Source organism: Musca domestica, unplaced genomic scaffold (assembly GCF_030504385.1).
Source record: "Musca domestica strain aabys unplaced genomic scaffold, Musca_domestica.polishedcontigs.V.1.1 16, whole genome shotgun sequence".
Taxonomy (NCBI): Eukaryota; Metazoa; Arthropoda; class Insecta; order Diptera; family Muscidae; genus Musca; species Musca domestica.
The window spans coordinates 13,438,494-13,459,633 of record NW_026712219.1 but is presented as its reverse complement, the minus strand read 5'-3'; the positions used below and the strand labels follow the sequence as shown (position 1 = coordinate 13,459,633).

Below are 21,140 nucleotides of genomic sequence, written 5' to 3'. Positions count from 1 at the left end.
AAATCATCTCGATAACGACACTTTCATAAAAAATCATTTTGATAACAATATTTTCTATAAAAAGTCGTGTCGATAACAATATTAACTTAAAAAAAATGTGTTGATAACAATGTTTTCTATGAAAATATCTTATCGACAACCATATTTTCTTAAGCAAATAGTTTCGATAACAATATTTCAATTGAAAATCATGTCGATAAAAATATTTCCTATAGAAAGTCACGCCAATAATAATACTTTCTTTGAACAATAGTATCAATATCAATATTTTCAACAAAAATCCTGACGACAACAATATTTCCTATAGAAAATCTTGTCGATAACAATATTTTCAACTAAAAATCTTGTCGATAACAATATTTTCTATAGAAAATATTATTGATAAAAATATTTTCTATTGAAAATCTTATCGTATGGAAAATCATATCGACAGCAATATATGCTATAGAAAATCATGTCGATAACAATATTTCCTTATATAATAATATATTCGATAAAAAATCATATCGATAACCATAGTTTCTATATAAAATCTTATCGATAACATGATTTTCTAGAGAATATCTTATCGATTACATGATTTTCTATAGAAAATCTTATCGATAACAATATTTTCTATCGAAAATCTTATCGATAACAATTTGTTATATGGAAAAACTTGCCGATTACAATATTTTCTATAGAATATCTTACCGATAACATTGTTTTTCTGTAGAAAATCATATCGATAACATGATTTTCTGTAGAAAATCTTATCGATTACATGATTTTCTATAGAATATCTTATCGATAACAATATTTTTTATCAAAAATCTTGTCGATAACGATATAGAAATCGTGCCGATAACAATATTTTCAAAAGAAAATTTTATCGGTAATTATATTTTCTGTAGAAAATCGTATCGTTAACAATATTATCTATTGAAATTTGTAATGGTAGCAATATTTTCTATAGAAAATAGCGTCGATAACAACATGTTTTTTAAAGAATTCTGCCAAAAGCCATATTTTTTACTTTTTTTCCCCTTTAACTAATCTTAATAATGTTGTCGATAACAATAATTTTTATATAAAAACTTGCTTATAACAACACCTTCCTGATAAACCACGCACGTTGCTTTCGAATATCTTGTTTCAGATAAAATATCTGTTTTAAGATAAAACAGCTTATCAAAATGGTTAGGGAGGGTATTATAAAAATATTAGAAATTAATTGATGGCACACTTAGATTTTAAGTGACACAATACTAATTATAGAATTTGTATTTACTCATGTTGTTTTTGTTTTATTTTCCTTTTTGCAGTGATTCCGTACAGTCATATTCATTTGTACTGACAACAGACGACTCCAAATGGCGATTTGGGTTTTGCCGACACGATCCAAAGACCGAATCGACAATGGTCATTATCACACTCTTGCCATGGCATGACACATTTTTGAGACTGTTAGGAGTATTAGCGGAACTAAGAAGAACCGAACCAAAAGAATTTCAACAATTTCTAACCGAGGCCTACAACAGTGGAGTACCCGATGTGGGTAGCCAATTGAAATTGGTCTATAGTCAGGGTCAAAGTGTAAGCTCATATAAAATACAAACTTTTAAAATTAGCCCAAATAATTATCCCTTTTCTATTGCAGCAATTTATATTTGAACGACCCAAGCCATTTCAGTTGCCTAGTATACCAGAAAATGTAAGTTTTTCCTTGGACGGCGACGGATGGATTTATGATTTTTAATGAATTTCTTTTGTTTCCCCATTTCAGCACAACCTTAATCTATATTATAATTTTGTGGATCCAAAGAATATGATAGCCGTATTTGCAGCCATGTTGGCTGAGAGACGCATCATTTTTACCTCCACACGTTTGGATCGTTTGTCTTCCTGCATCCAGGCGGCCAATGCCTTTCTCTATCCCATGGTGTGGCAGCACATTTTCATTCCCGTGCTGCCCATGAAGCTCAAAGATTATTTAAGTGCTCCCATGCCATATTTGATAGGAGTGCCACATTTGGTATTGAAAACGGTCAGTAATGTAATATCCATAAAACAAGGACAGAAACTAAACTTAAAAATATTGTTATCGACTGGATTTTATATAAAAAAAGATTTTTTGTAGAAAATATTGTTATCGATTAGATTTTCTGTAGAAAATATTGTTATCGATGTTATTTTCTATAGAAAATATTGATATCGAAAGGATTTTCTATAGAAAATATTGTTATCGACAATATTTTCTATAGAAAATATTATTATCGGCATGATTTTCTATAGAAAATATTGTTATCGGCATGATTTTCTATAGAAAATATTGTTTTCGATAAGATTTTCTATGGAAAGTATTGTTATCGACAAGATTTTTTATAGAAAGTATTGTTATCGACAATATTTTCTATAGAAAGTATTGTTATCGACAATATTTTCTATAGAAAGTATTGTTATCGACAATATTTTCTATAGAAAGTATTGTTATCGACAATATTTTCTATAGAAAGTATTGTTATCGACAATATTTTCTATAGAAAGTATTGTTATCGACAATATTTTCTTTAGAAAATATTGTTATCGACAAGATTTTCTTTAGAAAATATTGTTATCGACAAGATTTTCTATAGAAAATATTGTTATCGACAAGATTTTCTATAGAAAATATTGTTATCGACAAGATTTTCTATAGAAAATATTGTTATCGACAAGATTTTCTGTGGAAAATATAGTTATCGGCAATATTTTCTATAGAAAATATTGTTATCGACAAGATTTTCTGTGGAAAATATAGTTATCGGCAATATTTTCTATAGAAAATATTGTTATCGATAAGATTTTCAATAGAAAATATTGTTATCGATAAGGTTTTTTATAGAAAATATTGTTATCGATAAGGTTTTTTATAGAAAATATTGTTATCGATAAGATTATCTATAGAAAATCTTGTTATCGATGAGATTTTCTACAGAAAATATTGTAATCGATGAGATTTTCTATGGCAAATATTGTTATCGACACTATTTTCTATAGAAAATATTGTTATCGACACTATTTTCTATAGAAAATATTGTTATCGACACTATTTTCTATAGAAAATATTGTTATCGACACTATTTTCTATAGAAAATATTGTTATCGACACTATTTTCTATAGAAAATATTGTTATCGACACTATTTTCTATAGAAAATATTGTTATCGACACTATTTTCTATAGAAAATATTGTTATCGACACTATTTTCTATAGAAAATATTGTTATCGACACTATTTTCTATAGAAAATATCGTTATCGACACTATTTTCTATAGAAAATATTGTTATCGACACTATTTTCTATAGAAACTATTGTTATCGACACTATTTTCTATAGAAAATATTGTTATCGACACTATTTTCCATAGAAAATATTGTTATCGACACTATTTTCTATAGAAACTATTGTTATCGACACTATTTTCTATAGAAAATATTGTTATCGACACTATTTTCTATAGAAAATATTGTTATCGACACTATTTTCTATAGAAAATATTGTTATCGACACTATTTTCTATAGAAAATATTGTTATCGACACTATTTTCTATAGAAAATATTGTTATAGACACTATTTTCTATAGGAAATATTGTTATCGATGAGATTTTCTATAGAAAATATTCGGATTCATTTCATTATTTTTCCATACAAATATATTCCAAAATTCTTTTTTCGTTTCTTCCAGATGACCCCCGAGGAATTGGGCGAAGTCGTCACCCTTGACTGTGATACGAAAATATTTGACAGCCCATTCGATGATGTGCACGCCATGCCGAGCGAAATTGTTTCACAATTGAAAAAGCAACTTAGCCATTCACATCAGCATATGGGCGATCGGGTATCGAAAATATTCCTCGGTGTTCTGGTGCAATTAATCGGAGGCTATCGTGATGCTGTGGAATTCCGGGAAACAGGCAAGACGTTTAATCGTGACAAATTCATCGAATCGAGGCCATCACATTTGCGACCGTTTCTAACGAAAATGATGGAATTGCAAATATTTCAACAATTCATCGATGAACGTTTGGAAATGATGAATACCGGCTTGGGTTTCTCCGATGAATTTGAACAGGAGACGGTACGTTATGCGGAAAAACTGAAGAAACGTGGCCGCTTCTATCAGCTCAAGGAGAAGGTGAGATAACGTGGATTGATTGCTCGTGAGGAGCTTTCTTAGGAATTAAATTATCCAAAATTTGTTTCATTAGCATTGCGTGTGTGTGTCGGTCATAGTTTTCGGGGCTTTATAGTCATTGCTTTTGTGGAAGCCGTTTACGCCTAGAAATAAGCATGTATACATTCTCATTTGCACATATTTCCTCAGACAAAACAAAACAACAACCACACACATTTGGCTACATTGAAGAAAACACTCAAAGGCAACAAGTGAATTAAATTATTTAAATTGGGTCTCAAAAAAATCTTTGTGGAAAATTTATTGCTAAAGGCGCTTGTTGTTATGGGGCTCTTCCTTTTTAATTCAAATCAATTGAAAATTGAAAAATTTAATAGCTCAGGCTTAAATCTATTGCAATTGTATCCCCCAAAAATAAGCTAGTTACGCCGTTTCCCAACTTGTTTTAAATCCCTTTATGTTTAGTATGTTTTTTAATTATTTTTCTTTACTAATTTTCCTTGTTTATTGTTTACTTGTTATTATTGTACTTTTTTACCTTTTCTTTTGTTATTCTTTTTTAATATTGTTTTTATATTAATTTCTTCCAGTATTATGTGGGAAAACATGGTCTAATTAGAGTTTTCACTAAGCGAACCTACACTATTAATCCAACCTAATGTAGAACCACATAAACCACAAATAAGTTTTGAGTCTTACGTTCAAAATACAAACAAACAAATATTCCAACATTTTACTTAAATTCTCAACTTTATCCATCCATCCGAACGAACTGTGATCAACAAAGACAAAAAAACAAATCGAAACAGAAACTCAAACTTCCTCCTATATTTTATATCACCACAAAAAAACAAACAAATCAAAAAACAAAATGTTCGTAAATTTTTAAAATTATATTTTAAGTTCCCCTTAATTTGTTTATTATTTTCTCTAACACCAAATTTTTGTTTTGTAGTTTTTCCAAGTATTTCTTGTTTTTACTAATCGCTTAACTTTTTTCATTTTGGGGGGATAGAGGTGTTTTTTCTCTTTTGTTTTTTTCATACTATCCTCTAGACAGCACTTTTTCATGACTTTAATGTAGATGTGCACCATAACCCGTAGATATTGTTGTTTGTATTCAAATTGTGCTAAATCCTCTCATTACATGGAAGATCAAGATTGAGGAACTCATTTCAAATTAGGATTTTAGATGCCGATACCCTCCAAACTCTTGGGATTTTTAACATTGTTTGTTAGTTTTGAAAACATAACAAGTGCGATAAAGCGAAGAATTGAACAAAGGTAAGCTTATTGATCAGTTGAAAGTTAGAAGGAGAATTTGACAACGGCCATCGCTTCCATTCAGAGCGGATCCTACCTCAAAAAAAAAAAAAAAACTCAAAAACGCCCAAAAGAAAGTTTCAGTGTTACCCACATCCAGCACTGGCAATGAATGTCATATCCAGTCGGATAACATTCACTTATATGCTCCATCATCCTGCTTCGCTCTAGGGTTGCAAGACTTCTGTGAAATTCCACTACCCGTGGCAATCCTCGTGGTCTCAATACTATCCCTCTTCACAACCATTGCACAGCGGTCCATAATTCAGTTTTCCTGGTCATCGATTTCTTATTTCTATATGAGTATCGATAGGAAATGTTGGTTTTAGGAAATGTTGGTGCCTCTAATTACGTTTTTATACCCGACAATACATACTTGTTGCTTTTTGTCTGGAGAAAGAATTATCCTTTTTTGGGGGCTGTAATCCATAAAGGAGGTATTCTGGTTATAAACCCCCAGCCGTTCAACGGAGTAATAATGAAATATTAAATTTTTCATTCCGGTTGCAATAGCTCCAAATATTCTTCGGAGACCCTGTGATCAGCATAAACCTCTTACCCGCCCGCCTGTCAGTTGATATTAAGATACATATTTGAGGTTTTGAAATTTGGCATAATAACTTACGTTATGTTTATAATGATTTGTATTAAAAATGAGCTATGTCTGTCCCTAAAGAGGTCCCTTCCGATTTTTGTTATTTTGATGATTTTATTTCAAATTTGATATTTAGAGGTGGTAATGGGTTTTACATCCAGTGGCAGAACATTTTTTTTACGAAGTGGATTTAAATTTGTCATTTGATACACGTATAGATACCAACAATCTCTTTCTACAATATCCACTATATAAACGTAACCTCTCGATATCTTGTATTCTGATTTCCGCATTTCTCAAGGCAATTGTTTAGAATTTGGTATTTAGAGTCTGTAATGGGTTCTACCTTCTGCGGCATAACATTTTTTATATGAGTCCACGTTCTTCCATTAAAGGTTAACTTCGAGGATTTGTTTTTATGACGATTTAGCCCAATTTCTATCGAAGTTTAGTATCACTTTCCACGATTTTTTCAAATTTGTTATAAAGACTATGTAAAGTGTTCTACATCCCATGGTATAACATTGACTATATAGGTCTACCTTTTCTTATGGCTCCCATAATATGGTATCTTTGAATATTCGATTCTTTGGCGATTTTAACCACATTTTCCATCAAATTTGTAGGTTGTAATGGATTCTGGCTCGGGTTATGATGGTTACTCCCGATATTCGGTATTTTGATGAAGCCATGAAGCTCATAAAATTCGAAATTAACATCCGATTCGATTCAGACTTGGTAAATCTCAAAATGTCCATCAACACAAGATCTGTTATATAGATGGAAGAGATCGGACCATTTTTTCTGGTACTTCCAGCACATAGTTTTTGATTTTCAAAAAAAAAAAGCGAAATAATTGGATGCATATTGCGCTGCCTTTGAGCGTTTCTCTTCAAAATTTCACACATCCAAACATTTTTGTTAACGCAAAATCTATTATGAAGACGATATACAGGGTGAGATAAAATAAACTGCAACAAAGTCAAACATCATAATTTTTACATTTTTTTTAATTTTATTGAATGAAAGCAAATCAATTTTTAGAAAAAGTTTAGATTTGTTCGAATTGGTCACCTTTGGCACGAATTATGGCTTTCAAACGGTCAATGAAACCATCACACGCTGCCCGAATTTTGCTCTGCGGTACTTTGGCCCATTCCCGGCGTAGCACTAGCTTGAGGTGATCGACACTTTGGTATTTTTAGGGCCAACCTTGCTTTCCAAAATACTCGAGACACAATAGTCCAACGGATTGGTATCCGGAGATTTTGGTGGCCACTGTGCGCTGCAAATGAAGCGAGGAACCTCATTTTGTAAACATTCTCGCGTGGCGAGTGCTGAGTGCGATGGTGCTGAGTCGTGTTGGAATCCAAGGTCCAAGGTCTGCGGCCGAAATGTTTGCGTGCCCAAGGCTGTAATATTTTTGCGATATTCTGTTCTGTTTGGCATTTATTCTGTTCCCACGGTCGATTAATACGAGCGGAGAGCGACCATCGGCTTTTATAGAGGCCCACACCATCACCATGGCCGGCGCTTGAGTTCTGCTGGCCTACCGAAGGTGTACATTTTCAGCTTACCTCTTTGGCAAGTAAACACGATCATCACCATGTTTGTTTACAAACTGCTGGACAATGAATGTTTTCTCATAGGAGAAAACCAAATTCGGCAGTTCACCACTTTCGGCCAAGCGAAGCAACTCGTTAGCTCTTTTGAGTCTATTTTCACTCTGTTGCGTTGTAAGTTCTCGCACTTTTTGGAATTTCAATGACTTTGCCCCGAGCTCATATTTCAGTATTTGCCAAATCGAATATTTCGATATGTTCAGCTCACGAGCCTCTGCGACGGGTGTTTCTATCAAGTCGCTTCTTTACTTTTCGAACCATTTCTGCCGATGTTGCTGTTTTCTTTCGTCCACTTCCGTGGATCTAAATATTTCTCTCAACCAGAAACCTGAGATGAATCTGGAATTTATGATATCGCATTAAATCAGATATAAATATTAGATTTTCTTGTAATTTTTGCCCATACCAGTATTTTTATCTGTATTATATGAAGTGAGAAAATGAAATACTTCGGTCCACCATATATGGTACACCACACACATTTCAACATTATTACCGGAAATGTTTCAAATTTGACAGAAAATTGTCTGTGCAAGTAAACATTTTCATATAGCCCCCATATAATGATACCTCCCGATATTCGGTATTTTGGTGATTTAAGCGACATTATTCACCGGACTTATTTCAAATTTGGTATTTGAAGTTTGCAATGGATACTACAGCCTAATACAGAAAATTGTCTGTGCAGGTCCACGTTTTGGTATAGCCAACATATTATGGTATATCCCTGTGTTCTGTAATTTGATAAAATAAAGGCTACATTCGGTATTTTTAAGATTTTAACAGAATTTTTAACGAATTTTATTTTTTTTTGAAAAGTTCCAAGTTCGTTCCAAATTGTGTGAAGGGCATTAAAAGTTCCGGCCCGGCCGAACTTACAGCTTTTTACTTGTTTCCTTTGGTACCAATAGGTTCTTATGGTGAAGGGTATATAATCACTATTACATGCTTTTTTACACCTCCCCTTTCATTTCATTCATGCTTGGTTGAATATTTTTGTGTTTTTTTGATTGTAGTTATTATAATTATTTTTATTTTTGGGGTGTTTAAGGCTTCATTGACCATTACACTCGCTCATCATACACCATCAGGCGTAATGTGTCAAGCATCATTTAAAATTATATATTTTTTTTTTTTGGAAAATCGAGATACATATCACAAAATTATAATAACCCTCATCAAATAGTTTTAATTATTTTGTATTTTAAAGTATAAATATCAAAATAGAAAAACAAAAATAACAAAAAATAATAATTTTCATATTTATATTTTTTCTATATTCTTTTCATATTTATTGTAACGGTGCGGAAAACAACAACGTACGCTCGATCGATCGCTCGCTCGCTCATCACAAATAAAAAAAAAATATCTCAAAATACGCTATCCAACAATATTTGCCTACTACTATTCTGCTTGTTGATTGCTATACCCACACCCCTCCCCCACACACACATACAATCGATTAAATTTGCATCATTATTCCCAATTTGAATGTCCTTAATTAAAAAAAAAATATTAAAAATCAAAATCAAACATAATTCACATTTTGCAGACTAATCCTGCTGTTAAGACCGCTGTAAAATCGGTGAGTGGTATTATTAAATAGTAAAAAAACGTATTCTTATCTATCTAGTTATTATCAGTATGAGTGTTAGAGTATTCGAGTATTTTCATTAGTAGCAGTAAAGATATTTGTACTAACAACTATTGCTTGTCAGGTATTTGTAATTTGTAACACCATTACTAACTCGAAAACAAAACCTCAAATATGTCACATCTTTAAACAGCCTTCATTCTCATTTACATTATTAATGATATTTCTTTAAGACTAATGTCTAAATCCTATAGTCCTTTCCCCCTCCCAAAAAAAAGAAACCACAAAAATTTTCAATATTAACCTCACATTTTGTATCCTTTGTTATCTCTTCCCTTTTTCTCGGCATATCACAAACAATCGATCGCAAATCCAAAACAAAAAAAAAAATCGAAAACCTCCTCCTCCTACTCCAGGTCAAAGAAAGCTCCCGTCTGGCCAAACACGCCTACAAAGATCTCAAAACGAAATTACGTGATATAACACCACCAAATCCGTCATCGTCATCACATTTACATCACAACAACAACAATTTCCGTTCACATCTCAATTCGAATACACCACACGATCGCCTGGACGGTGTCAGTGTCGGCAGCAGCGGTTATGTTACCTCCGCCAGTGGCAAGGAGTCTGCGGGAAAATCACTGAAAACCTATTTGGGCCGCCATTCAGCACCCAGTTCACCCGTGTTTTGCAAACGCATCGGCAGCTCCTCGGCCGCCGTCTTCCAGTATGCGCCCAAAGACCAGATCACCAATGCTTCGCAACATTTGCGCCGCGGTCCAACAACACTGGCCATGTCCAATTCCAGTACGCACATACAGTCGAATGGTTATGCGAAATCTTCTCCGATTTCTTTTAATCACAATCATCATTTGGCTTCATCTCCAACCATTAGTCCGGCGAGTTCGCTATGTTCGTCGGAAATGAATTTGTCACAGGAATTGCAAAATCATCCGCTCTTTAAGTCACCCATTGTGGATCGAAGTGTAAGTATGAATTTTGGGTTTTTCATTTTCTCTTTTATGTGTTTTTATTTTCTTTTTCTTCGTTTTCGCGCATATAAATGTTAAATGTGTGTGAGTGTCCGTTCTTTTGTATCGATGTGCAATGCTGAACAAGGCTTTGTCAACGTGTTTGTGTGTGCATCCTATTTTAGATATTTTGTTTATAGATTTAGGCAACAATTTTAAGAAAATGTTAGCTACTTTTTCTAGGTTTGGTTCAGATTTAAATATGTTTTAGATATATCATTATTAGGCTTTGATATAAATAGTAAAATCGACAACAAAAACCAATAGCAGATTTGGTCAAAATTAACATGATACTTTGATCCTTACGTCAACTGATGACAACAGCACTCAGGGACATTAAATCGAAAGCCCTATTGTTCATCGTCTTCATCCTGAATTGGTTTTTAGGTAGGATATTAGGAAGGTGGGAATGTAAATAGGAATTTGGAGTATAACGACAGTATTTAAATAGACCTTTTGTCCATTGTGTTCATCCTAGGAAGAAACGAAAAAATTAAAGAGTGGAGTGTAAACTTCTTTTAAAAATCGTACACTTCGAGCACTCCTACACTCGAATAAAATCTAACAAGACTTAGCCTTTAAAAAAGTCCTTATACGAGAAGGCTGTATAAAGATATTAATTGGAAAGCGATTGTACTTTGCTTTATCTGTTGTTCAAGTCACATTAAATGCCTAAAAGTATGCCCATCATTTCAAATTATACAATGAGATAAAAAAAAACTGCAACGAAGTCAAACGCCATAATTTTTACATTTTTTTTAAATTTTTATTTAATTAAATCAAAAAACGTCGGAAATAGCATCAAATTTTATAATACGTTTAGATTTGTTCGAATTGATCACCTTTGGCACGAATTATGGCCTTCAAACGGCCAATGAAACCGTCACACGCTCCCAGAATGTTGCTGTGCGGTATTTTGGCCCATTCCCGGCGAAGCGCTTGCCTGAGGTGATCGACACTTTGGTATTTTAAGTGCCAAACTTTCATTCCAAAATACTCCAGACACAATAGTCCAAAAGATTGGTATCCGTACCATTGTTAGGTGGCGCGCGCTGAGTGCGATGGTGCTGAGTCCTGTTGGAATGTCCAAGGTCTGCGGCCAAACGTTTGCGTGCTCAAGGCTTTAATACAGCCTCCAGAATATTTTCGCGATAATATTCCGCATTTATTATGTTATGGCGGTTCATACCATCACCATGGCCGACGCTTGAGTTCTGGTGGCCAACCGAATGTGCACATTTTCACTGACCTCTTTGGCAAGTAAACACGATCATCACGATGTTTGTTTACAAACTGCTGAACAACGAATGTTTTCTCATCGGAGGAAACCAAATTCGGCAGTTCAACACTTTCGTCCAAGCGAAGCAACTCTTTAGCTCTTTTGAGTCTACTTTCCTTCTGTTGCTGTGTAAGTTCTTCCACTTTTTGGAATTTCAATGGCTTTAACCCGAGCTCATTTTTCACGAGCCATTTTTCGGCCACTGCGACGCGGGTTTCGATCAAGTCGCTTCTTTATTTTCGAAGCATTTTTGCTGATGTTGCTGTTTTCTTCCGTCCACTTCCTTGACGTCGGGCTACGCTACCACTATCCCGGTAACGAGCGATGGTAAGAGACACAAAAGATTTATTCACATTTAAATGCTGGAGTGCTCTAACGATAGCCCCTTGCGGTTTTCCAGCCAAATATAAAGAAATCTCACTATAACGCTTGAATTCCATTGCGAATAACTTTTTTTCTGGAAAATTCTCACCAAAATGCTTTTGTACGCTTGTAAACAATATAATGAGCTGTCACTGGAATAATTTTAACAGTTGTCGGACGAGTGGCTTTGAAATGACAGCAGTCTGAAGTTGGTTGCAGTTTTTTCATCTCACCCCATTTACAGGTTGATTATGCCCTTAGCCTAGTGGAATATATCATTGTATCATCAGCCATATGATTAGAGAGGGTATACATCATTTGATAGGGTCAAAGCGTGTCTCATCGAAATAACGGTTTTCCATCAACAATATTTCGATCAATATTTCCATCAACACAAGATCTGTTATAAAAATGGTAGAGATCGGACCATTTCTTCTGGTACCTCCCCCCAAAGGGCCAGAGTTTTGTATAACCAAAACATTCATAAAATTTGAAATTAACATCCGGTTCTCTACAAATTTTACACATGCCATTATTTTTACTAACACAAGATCTGCTGTGAGATGGGATATATCGACGCACTCTTTCTGGTACTTCACCCACAAAAGGTTAAACATTTTGAAATAAGAAGAGAAATAAGAATTCAACTCCCCTCAAATCTGTTGTGAAGATGCTATATACCTGCCAACACCTTCTGGTACCTCATCCGCAAAGGATCACAGTTTGCAATACTTATATCTGTCATAACTTGCGAAACAAGTTGGCGATTCTATACAACTTGCTGTCTATATATATATCTCTTAAGCAGAAATCTGATATGAATATGTAATTTATCGGAATTTATGATTTCGTATAAAATTGGATATAAATATTCGATTTCCTTCAAATGTTGCACAAATCAATGTTTTTATTTGTATCAGATGAAGTGGACTATGTCGATTCGCTATATCTGGTACCTTACGCATATTCCCACATTTTCCAAAAAAAAGTAGACGATATAGTCAAAATATGGCACGTAACAATATTTACAACAGACTTAGGTCAGATGCGAATTAGACAAATATTTTCCAACTGCTTCGGAGCCTCCCCCATAAAGGGTCAACAGTGTGAATAATCATAACTCAAGGCTGGATGCATACATCTGTCTGCAAGACCGACGGATACTATTCAACTGGTTTTATGTACATTTCGAAGGTTTTTAAGACCAATTTCATAAAAAAATCAAAATTAAAAGATCTCAGTTTTAATTGTTGTCGTCAATTGTTTGTCTTTCCTTCGTCATATCAAATTTGTCTGATAAAATAAAATGTTTGCTCTGGTCCGCTAAAAACGCTTGTGTAACATGGTTATTGGTGTGATTTTTTTCGTATATCCTTTCATTTCATAGATAATTATTTAATTCTTTTATTTTCCTTTTTAATTCTATTTCATATGTTGGTTTTTGTCATATTCTCTTAAAAAAAGTTCAAAATCGAAGAACAATTGGCTGAGAGAAAAAGGCTTAATGAAGCAATGAAGGTACAATGAAATTATTTGTATTGAAAAAAGGATTGGATCTGTAAGCAATACGAAATAAAATGAGCACTTTTTATCATTTCTTGAGCACTTTATACCTTATTATGTAATTTATAACTTAGTATGTAATCATGTAACATGTTTAAATATTGATATGTACTTATAGCGCAGATTTTCCGTTGGCATAACAAAATTGGTGCACGACTTCGGTTATAATGATAGCTTGGAAAAGCAAAGCTTGTCTTTGTGGTCACAGACGATAACAAAAAAAAAAAAAAAAAATGCAAGAAAAAGTTCCTGTGCTCAAGGTTGGGTTTATGCCTACAATAGAAATTAGATCCACAATCGGAAAACTTTGCTCCATATCTAATAATTGTCACACTTCATTTTAAAATAGCATTACTTTCAAAACGAGCACACAAATATGTAGTGTCTGGGAGATTGGTATTGAAAATTGGTCTTGAGTTATGATTATTCAAACTGTAGACCCTTTATGGGGAAGGGTCCGGAGCAGTTGGTCAATATTGAACAATTCGTGTCTGATCTAAGACTGATATAAATATTACAACGTGACAGATTTGGACTATATCGACTATTAAGATAAGTGCAATTTTTTGGAAAATGTGGAAATATGAGTGAGGTTACAGATATGGCGAAACGAAGTATTTCATTTTCATACTTCTTCTAATACAAATAAAAATATTGGTATGTACAAAATTTGAAGGACATCGACCATTTATATCCAATTTTATGCGAAATTATAAATTTCATATTCATCGCAGGTTTCTGGTTGAGAGAAATATTGAGGTAAACCAATTTGTAAAGTTTGACAGTTAAAGTATTGAAAATTGTGAACCTCTTTGTGGGCGAGGTATCAGAAGGGGTTAGCAGATGTATTATTATCTTCACAACATATTTTGTGTTGGCCAAAAGTTTGTATGTGTGAAATTTGAAGAAAGTTGGATGCTTATTTCGCTTTCTTTGAGTGTTTTGTTTTTCAAACCCTCCTAAGTGGGGGAGGTATCAGAAGAAATGATCCCATATCTACCACCTTTGTTGATGGAAATATTGAAATGTGCCAAGTCGAAATGGAATCGAATGTTAATTTCCCGTTTTGTTAGCTTCATGGACAAAATTTTGATCCTTTGTGGGATAGGTACCAGAAGGAGTGGACCGATATATGCCATCTTGACGCCAGATCTTTGGTTAATAAGAATTATGCGATGTGTGTTATTTGAAGAGAATGATACCTAATTCGGATTTTATGATTGTTTACGTTATTCAAAACTTTGGCCCTTTGTGGGGAAGGTATCAAAAGGAATGGTCCGATCTCTACCACCTTTATAACAGATCTTGTGTTGATGGAAATATTGAAATGTACCAAGTCGGAATGGAATCGGATGTTAATTTCCCGTTTTGTGAACTTCATGGATACTCAAAACTTTGACCCTTTGTGGGGGAGGTACCAGAAGGAATGGTCCGATCTCATCCATCTTTATAACAGATCTTGTGTTGATGGAAATATTGAAATGTGCGTAATTTGAAGACAGTCGGACTCATACATCACATTTTATAAGAGTTAAATTTTATTCAAAATTATGACGCTTTGTGGGGTAGGTACTAGAGGGAGTGAACCGATATTGTCCTTTTTTCGCACCTGAAATAGCACTGATGCCAATATTACGATTTGCAAAGTTGGATCAATATCGGATTATTCTTTCCCTTTCTGTGCAGTAAATTATTTCGACCTCATGTGGGCCCGAAAGTGCCCATCTCCGATCTCGATTTAAGTTTGATAATAATATAACGATGTACAAAGTTAGGACCAAATCGGATACTTCCTTCGAGACTTATCGTGCGCACCAGCCAGACAGACGGACGGACATCGCTAGATCGTCTTCAAATGTCCTGAAACGGATTTGGTCCAAAGAGCTTCTACAACCGTTTTTCCATAAGGAACGTTTTGGCCGTATCAAATGACATGCAGGGCGAGATAAAATAACTGCAACAAAGTCAAACTCTCTGCTGTATTTTGGCCCATTCCGGCGAAGCGTTTGCTTGAGGTGATCGACACATTGGTATTTTTTAGTGCCAACCTTGCTTTCCAAAATTCTCTAGACACAATAGTCCAACGGATTGGTATCCGGAGATTTTTGTGGCCATTGTGGGCTGGAAATGAAGCGAGGAACCTCATTTTGTAACCACTCTTGGGTGGCGCGTGCTGAGTGCGATGGTGCTGAGTCCTGTTGGAATGCCCAAAGTCTGCGATCAAAATGTTTACGTGTCCAAGTCTTAAATACACTCTCCAGAATATTTTCGAGATAATATTCGGCATTAAGGCGAGCGTAGAACGACCATCGACTGTAATGGCGGCCCACACCATCACCATGGCCGGCGCTTGAGAACTTGTGGTTTCCAGCCGAATATAAAGAAATCACACTATCACGCTTGAATTCCATCACGAATAACTTTTTTTCTGGAAAATTCTTACCAAAATGCTTTTGTACGCTTGTAAACAATATCACTGTCACTGGAATAATTTTAACATCTGTCGGACGAGTAGCTTAGAAATGGCAGCAGTCTGAAATTGGTTGCAGTTTTTTCATCTCTCAAAAGGACATAGAATCATAATTTCTAACCAAAATTTGGTTAAATAAAATGAACTTGGACTTCATGATTTCCATTGGTGGGTCCAAATCGAAAGTTTTGATAAGTAGGGAAATTATATTCACGGTTACCAGTTGCATTGTGTTACCAGTGACGAAACCAAACAGCCTGGGACCAAGACTTGCTATATTTTAACACCAAGGATGCAGCGCTATTTTAATATTATTTGTTGTCGATTTTATTAGATTATGAAAAGGATTATCATTCCAGAAGAAGCGCAATTAGAATTTGAAGAAAAATTGTAAAAACATAGGATTATTTAAAACAGATATATGATAATCAAATGTAATCTTAGGAACATCATATCATATATACCTTATTTGTGTCCTTGTTCTAGTATATTCTGATATACATATGTAATTTATAGATTTTAGAATCCAGAATTTATTTCGATTTCCAAAAAATATCTATCAATACCATAAATAGCATAATCAAAATTGAATAGATTCTTCTTCAGTTGATTTCAGAAATATATATTTTAATTTATGTCACCATCAATACTATCGCTTTAAATGTTTCATATATATCTCTATACTACAACTACAACACCAAACACCAATTTATAACCAAAAAGAAAACTATAATTTCACACCTTAACAACATCTTTTTTAATTTCGTTTTTTTTATTTTTTTCTGTTAATCTTTTTTCTTTTTATGATAAATATTTTCGCTCTTAATTGTGTTCGTCTTATGTTGCATACATTTGGGCGTTTGTTCGTTTTCGTCGTCTTCAAATCATACAAAACAAAAAACATCAAATTCATTTTCAAACCAAACTACTCCACATGATCAAACCAAAAATCCTAATCAAACCAAAAATTAAATGATTTAATACCCAAAAATAAAATACATTTTGAACAAACAGCTTAAGCCATGCCATAGTTTAGAGTCTAATCATCGCATAAATGCCACAAGAACGGGGGGACCACCTCCAGCTAGGCCACCTCCACCAGCAGCTCATTTATTACAGCTCTATCAGCAGCAGCAGCAAGGGCCGACGCCACAGCAGCAACAACAGCTAACAAGACAGCGTTCGCAGCAGCAGCAACAACAACACAATACTCCCACTTATTATAATCACCCATATGGTTCACATCCCCATGTAGAGGGTAAACCACCACCCCACATAGCCCGACAAGCACAGACTGTCTCCTCCCCCACAGATCATGAAAATTGCAACACCATGAATTCCATTAAAAGCAACAACACCATCACTACCACCACTACCACCACTTCTACCTCTGTATCCACCTCAGCAATAGCCAACAATCATCATCAGCATCATTCCCATCCGCCTCATAATGGTGTTGTTGGTGGACCAACCCATCAGCGACCATTAACAACATCCACACCCAACAACAGCAGTCACAATAGTTTCATAAATACCACCGACTCATCGTATGACACACCACCGGATATGCTATCACCGCCAGTACCGCCGAGAAGACAACAAGCTGCAACTCTTCCATACAACACATCCTCCTCTGTGGCGGCTTTGTCAATGTTTTGTGACAATGAAACGAATGGCGGTGGCGGTGCGACTCCTGGCCCTGGAGGCAGTATAAATGCCCTAACACAGGCCGTGGCAGCAACAGCAGCCGCCGTTACCGCTGGCATAACACGTTTGGAACGCAACTGCTGGCAAGATTATGCAGAAACTCAACTGCTGCAAAAGGACTCATTGCGTAGCTCATCATCGTCTTCGTCAAATCAATCGAATCTATCGACATCATCCTCATCGAGTGCTTCTTTTGTAACGGCCGCATCACGTTTCTCACTCTATCAATCATCGCCGCCGCAACACCAGAGCGTGGGTGGTGGTGGTGGCGGTTGTGAACCACCAATACCGGCGCCACGTCTTAAGAAAGACAAGGAGAAAGAGGTATATCCCAATGCAATGCAAAAATTATTGAATGAAAGAAAAAAATCTTCATTATGGCGGTAAAGTTTTCCCAAGTGGAATGTTTTGATAAGAAAACAAACTGTAGAGTGTTTTTTCTCTATTGTTTGGAAAGGCTTTTTGATTGGTCCCCAAAATTTGTCAGATTAAAATGAATTGTAGTATATATAGTAATTTGAGTTTTCATTTGATTTAAAGTAGACCAACACTTTTTAGATTATGTTCTTTTTTCGTAAATTATAAATAATATTAGGGTTCAACAAAAATTTAAAAGAAAGAAGTAAAACAAATTTGTGGTTGAAAGGACGAAATGTTCCTCCGACCTCTTAGATTCTGACATTGGTTTCGTCCTTAAAATAAATTTTAAATCTTCCAAATTGTAGTTTTGTTGAGATGAGGAGTTTGGCCATTAACTGCAAATTTCGAACAAATTTTATTGCATACTTTTAGGTGTTTATTTATTACTCCCTTAACATTATTTCGGGCACTATAAATTCTATTATAACAACTATTGGAGAACCAACAAAGCAATATATAATATACATTTGATGACAATCTTCATTTGGCATAGGCCGAAATATTCTGCGAAAAAAAAATCATTCAACCAATGAGAATTTGGTCATCTGGGTTCTCAATGTACTTAACAAGAGATTTCATCCTTATAAAAAATAAAACTTCCAGAAATTTAGTTTTCTCGAACTGATTATTTTGTGTTACTTCGTCCAATTTATATTACATTTTTATGCATGTTTGTAAGCATCGGAGTATTGCCAATTTTTTTTTAGATATAGAACCCATATAACGATGCCTACTGATTTTGGGTATTTTGAAGGTTTAGTTCTAATTTCCAACTAAATCAGCTGCAATTTTATATATCGAGCTATTGTTTTGAAATACAAAAACAAAATATTTTCAAAATCAATGATTGGAAGAGAAACGTAAATTGCAGGACACGCATAAAAGGTAATAACCATTTTCGCCATAGAATTGAAAGATTGAATAGCTCGGATAATTTGAAAGAAAATCCAGGTATTTCATGTATCATTCAAGCTATTTAAATCAAATTAAAAATGAAGAAAAGTATCAAATTAATGAAAACAACTTGTTGCGTATAATTTCGAATAGTCCTGACAGGAAGCGGACATATCCTCAAGGCTGTATTTGTATTACGAAGCTGTTCTACTTCCTTATTGTACCATGGATGTATTTTTGGTATAAACTCCATTTAATGGCATTCAACGGTTTTGATCCTAATTTCCAACCAAATAAGCTGTACTTATATTTCGGGATCTTCGGATGAATTATAATTATTTAAAACCCGTCTCTACCGTCAGGCCTTCTCTAACAAAACTTATTCTTCTTCTTTTAATGAATGACTTCAAGTTTTCCATACAGCAAGCTTTCTAGGTCTACCTTCAATGTGGAAGTAAAGCTATAAGACTTACAAAAGAAAAAAGTGTGGCCTTCATTTAATGAACAAAGTCCTCTCAAGCAAGGTTTGTATTAACAAAAATTCCGTTGATCGTCTACACATATATAAATTGTCACGACAGCTCGAAATATATGAGAAATATATATTTGTATGTTTCGTGTTGAACAGATAGCCAGATCGTAAGCTCGTTAGCAATAATTTCCGGCATATCAAACATTATTTTCTATTCCGATTTCTCATTTGATTTCGTATTTGAAGTTCGTAATGGATTCTACAGCCTATGACAGAAAATAAAAAAGGTGCACGTCTTCGTATGGCCCTCATATAGCTGTATCTCCCGATAATCGGTATTTTGATGATTTTGGCCGCGGAATTGTTTCAATTTTCGTATTTGAAGATTTTAATGGATTCTACAGCATATGACAAAAAATGCCTATGCAGGTGCACGTATTCGTATAGCCCCCATATAACGGTACCCCCGATATTCGGTATTTTGATGATTTAGATTATTGATTGGCCGCGGAATTGTTTCAATTTTCGTATTTGAAGATTTTAATGGATTCTACAGCATATGACAAAAAATGCCTATGCAGGTGCACGTATTCGTATAGCCCCCATATAACGGTACCCCCGATATTCGGTATTTTGATGATTTAGATTATTTACCGGAATTTTTTCAAATTTCGTATTCGTAAGTTCGGAATGGGTACTACAGTCTGGTCGAAATTAGCTGCCTTTTTACTTGTTTTCAATCAATTATTTTTCATTTAACCCAGAAACTGTCAAAAAAAGTCTTTGTCATTTAAAGTTTACAAAATATGTCAGAATTTTTAAACATTACAGAGGGAACCAGGAGCTAGGTATCTTCTGGGTACGTTCTTGGTCTACAATTTGTCATTTTGAATTACCTACGGATGAAAAACAACACAGAAAAATTAAAAACTAAGCCGTTCGAAATCAGTTCCATCTTTAATTGTTTACGCCTAGAAGTATGCTACTAAATTTCTAAAAGCCAAATGAAAACTTTCGCCCAATATCCCTTCATTGCCAATAATAAAACGCGGTACAACTTTTCAATTGTTCTTTGCATCCTTTTACGTGCAGTGGTATCATTGTCAAATTTCAAAATATTGTCTTGCACCATTTAGTCTCGGCGTTACTGATATCTTAGCCGCTCATTTTATTGATTTTTTTTACTAATTTTTCACATGTCCAACCATTCCTTAATTAATTTGCTATTTTCACTCCCTTTTTGAGTCTGGACATCGAACATTAATGTGATTAATCGATTATTAATTTAAAAAAAAATAATATATTAAAAAAATTGAAAATTATGCATAAAAATCTTAGTGTAATAGATCTCGGGAAATTGTTTTTCCTTAAAATATTCTTAACATTTTTTAAAATATCGTCAATTGTTGGGCTCAAAGTCCTTGAAAAGTATTTTTCAGAATTTCACGATTTTTTTCCAATAATCATTAAAAAATATTCCTATAAAAATCCTCAATTATTAGTCTGATAGTCATTTAGAAAAATATTATTAAAAATTCATCATTATCGGTCCTATATACATTACTATTATAGTCTTGGCCTTTATTTACAAATTCCCACGAAACCTTCCAAACAATAGAGAAACTCTTTACAACAGCATATAAAT

General features: G+C 34.2%; 1 protein-coding gene across 12 annotated transcripts in view; it reads left to right on the top strand.

Annotated features, from left to right (window-relative positions):
• Positions 1–21,140, top strand: part of LOC101900188 (DENN domain-containing protein 1A) — a 54,323-nt gene that overhangs the window by 28,862 nt on the left and 4,321 nt on the right. For 5 of the 12 annotated variants that reach the window (XM_059120121.1, XM_059120120.1, XM_059120119.1 and 2 more), the window contains 7 exons: positions 1,305–1,575; positions 1,640–1,693; positions 1,766–2,026; positions 3,710–4,159; positions 9,252–9,284; positions 9,710–10,282; positions 17,017–18,033. In XM_059120121.1, the coding sequence (XP_058976104.1) occupies positions 1,305–1,575; positions 1,640–1,693; positions 1,766–2,026; positions 3,710–4,159; positions 9,252–9,284; positions 9,710–10,282; positions 17,017–18,033 (2,659 nt within the window). Of the gene's footprint in view, positions 1–1,304; positions 1,576–1,639; positions 1,694–1,765; positions 2,027–3,709; positions 4,160–4,749; positions 5,033–9,251; positions 9,285–9,709; positions 10,283–13,433; positions 13,488–17,016; positions 18,034–21,140 lie in introns of those variants that run through there. The other 7 variants (XM_059120125.1, XM_059120124.1, XM_059120127.1 and 4 more) reach the window with 5 other exon arrangements.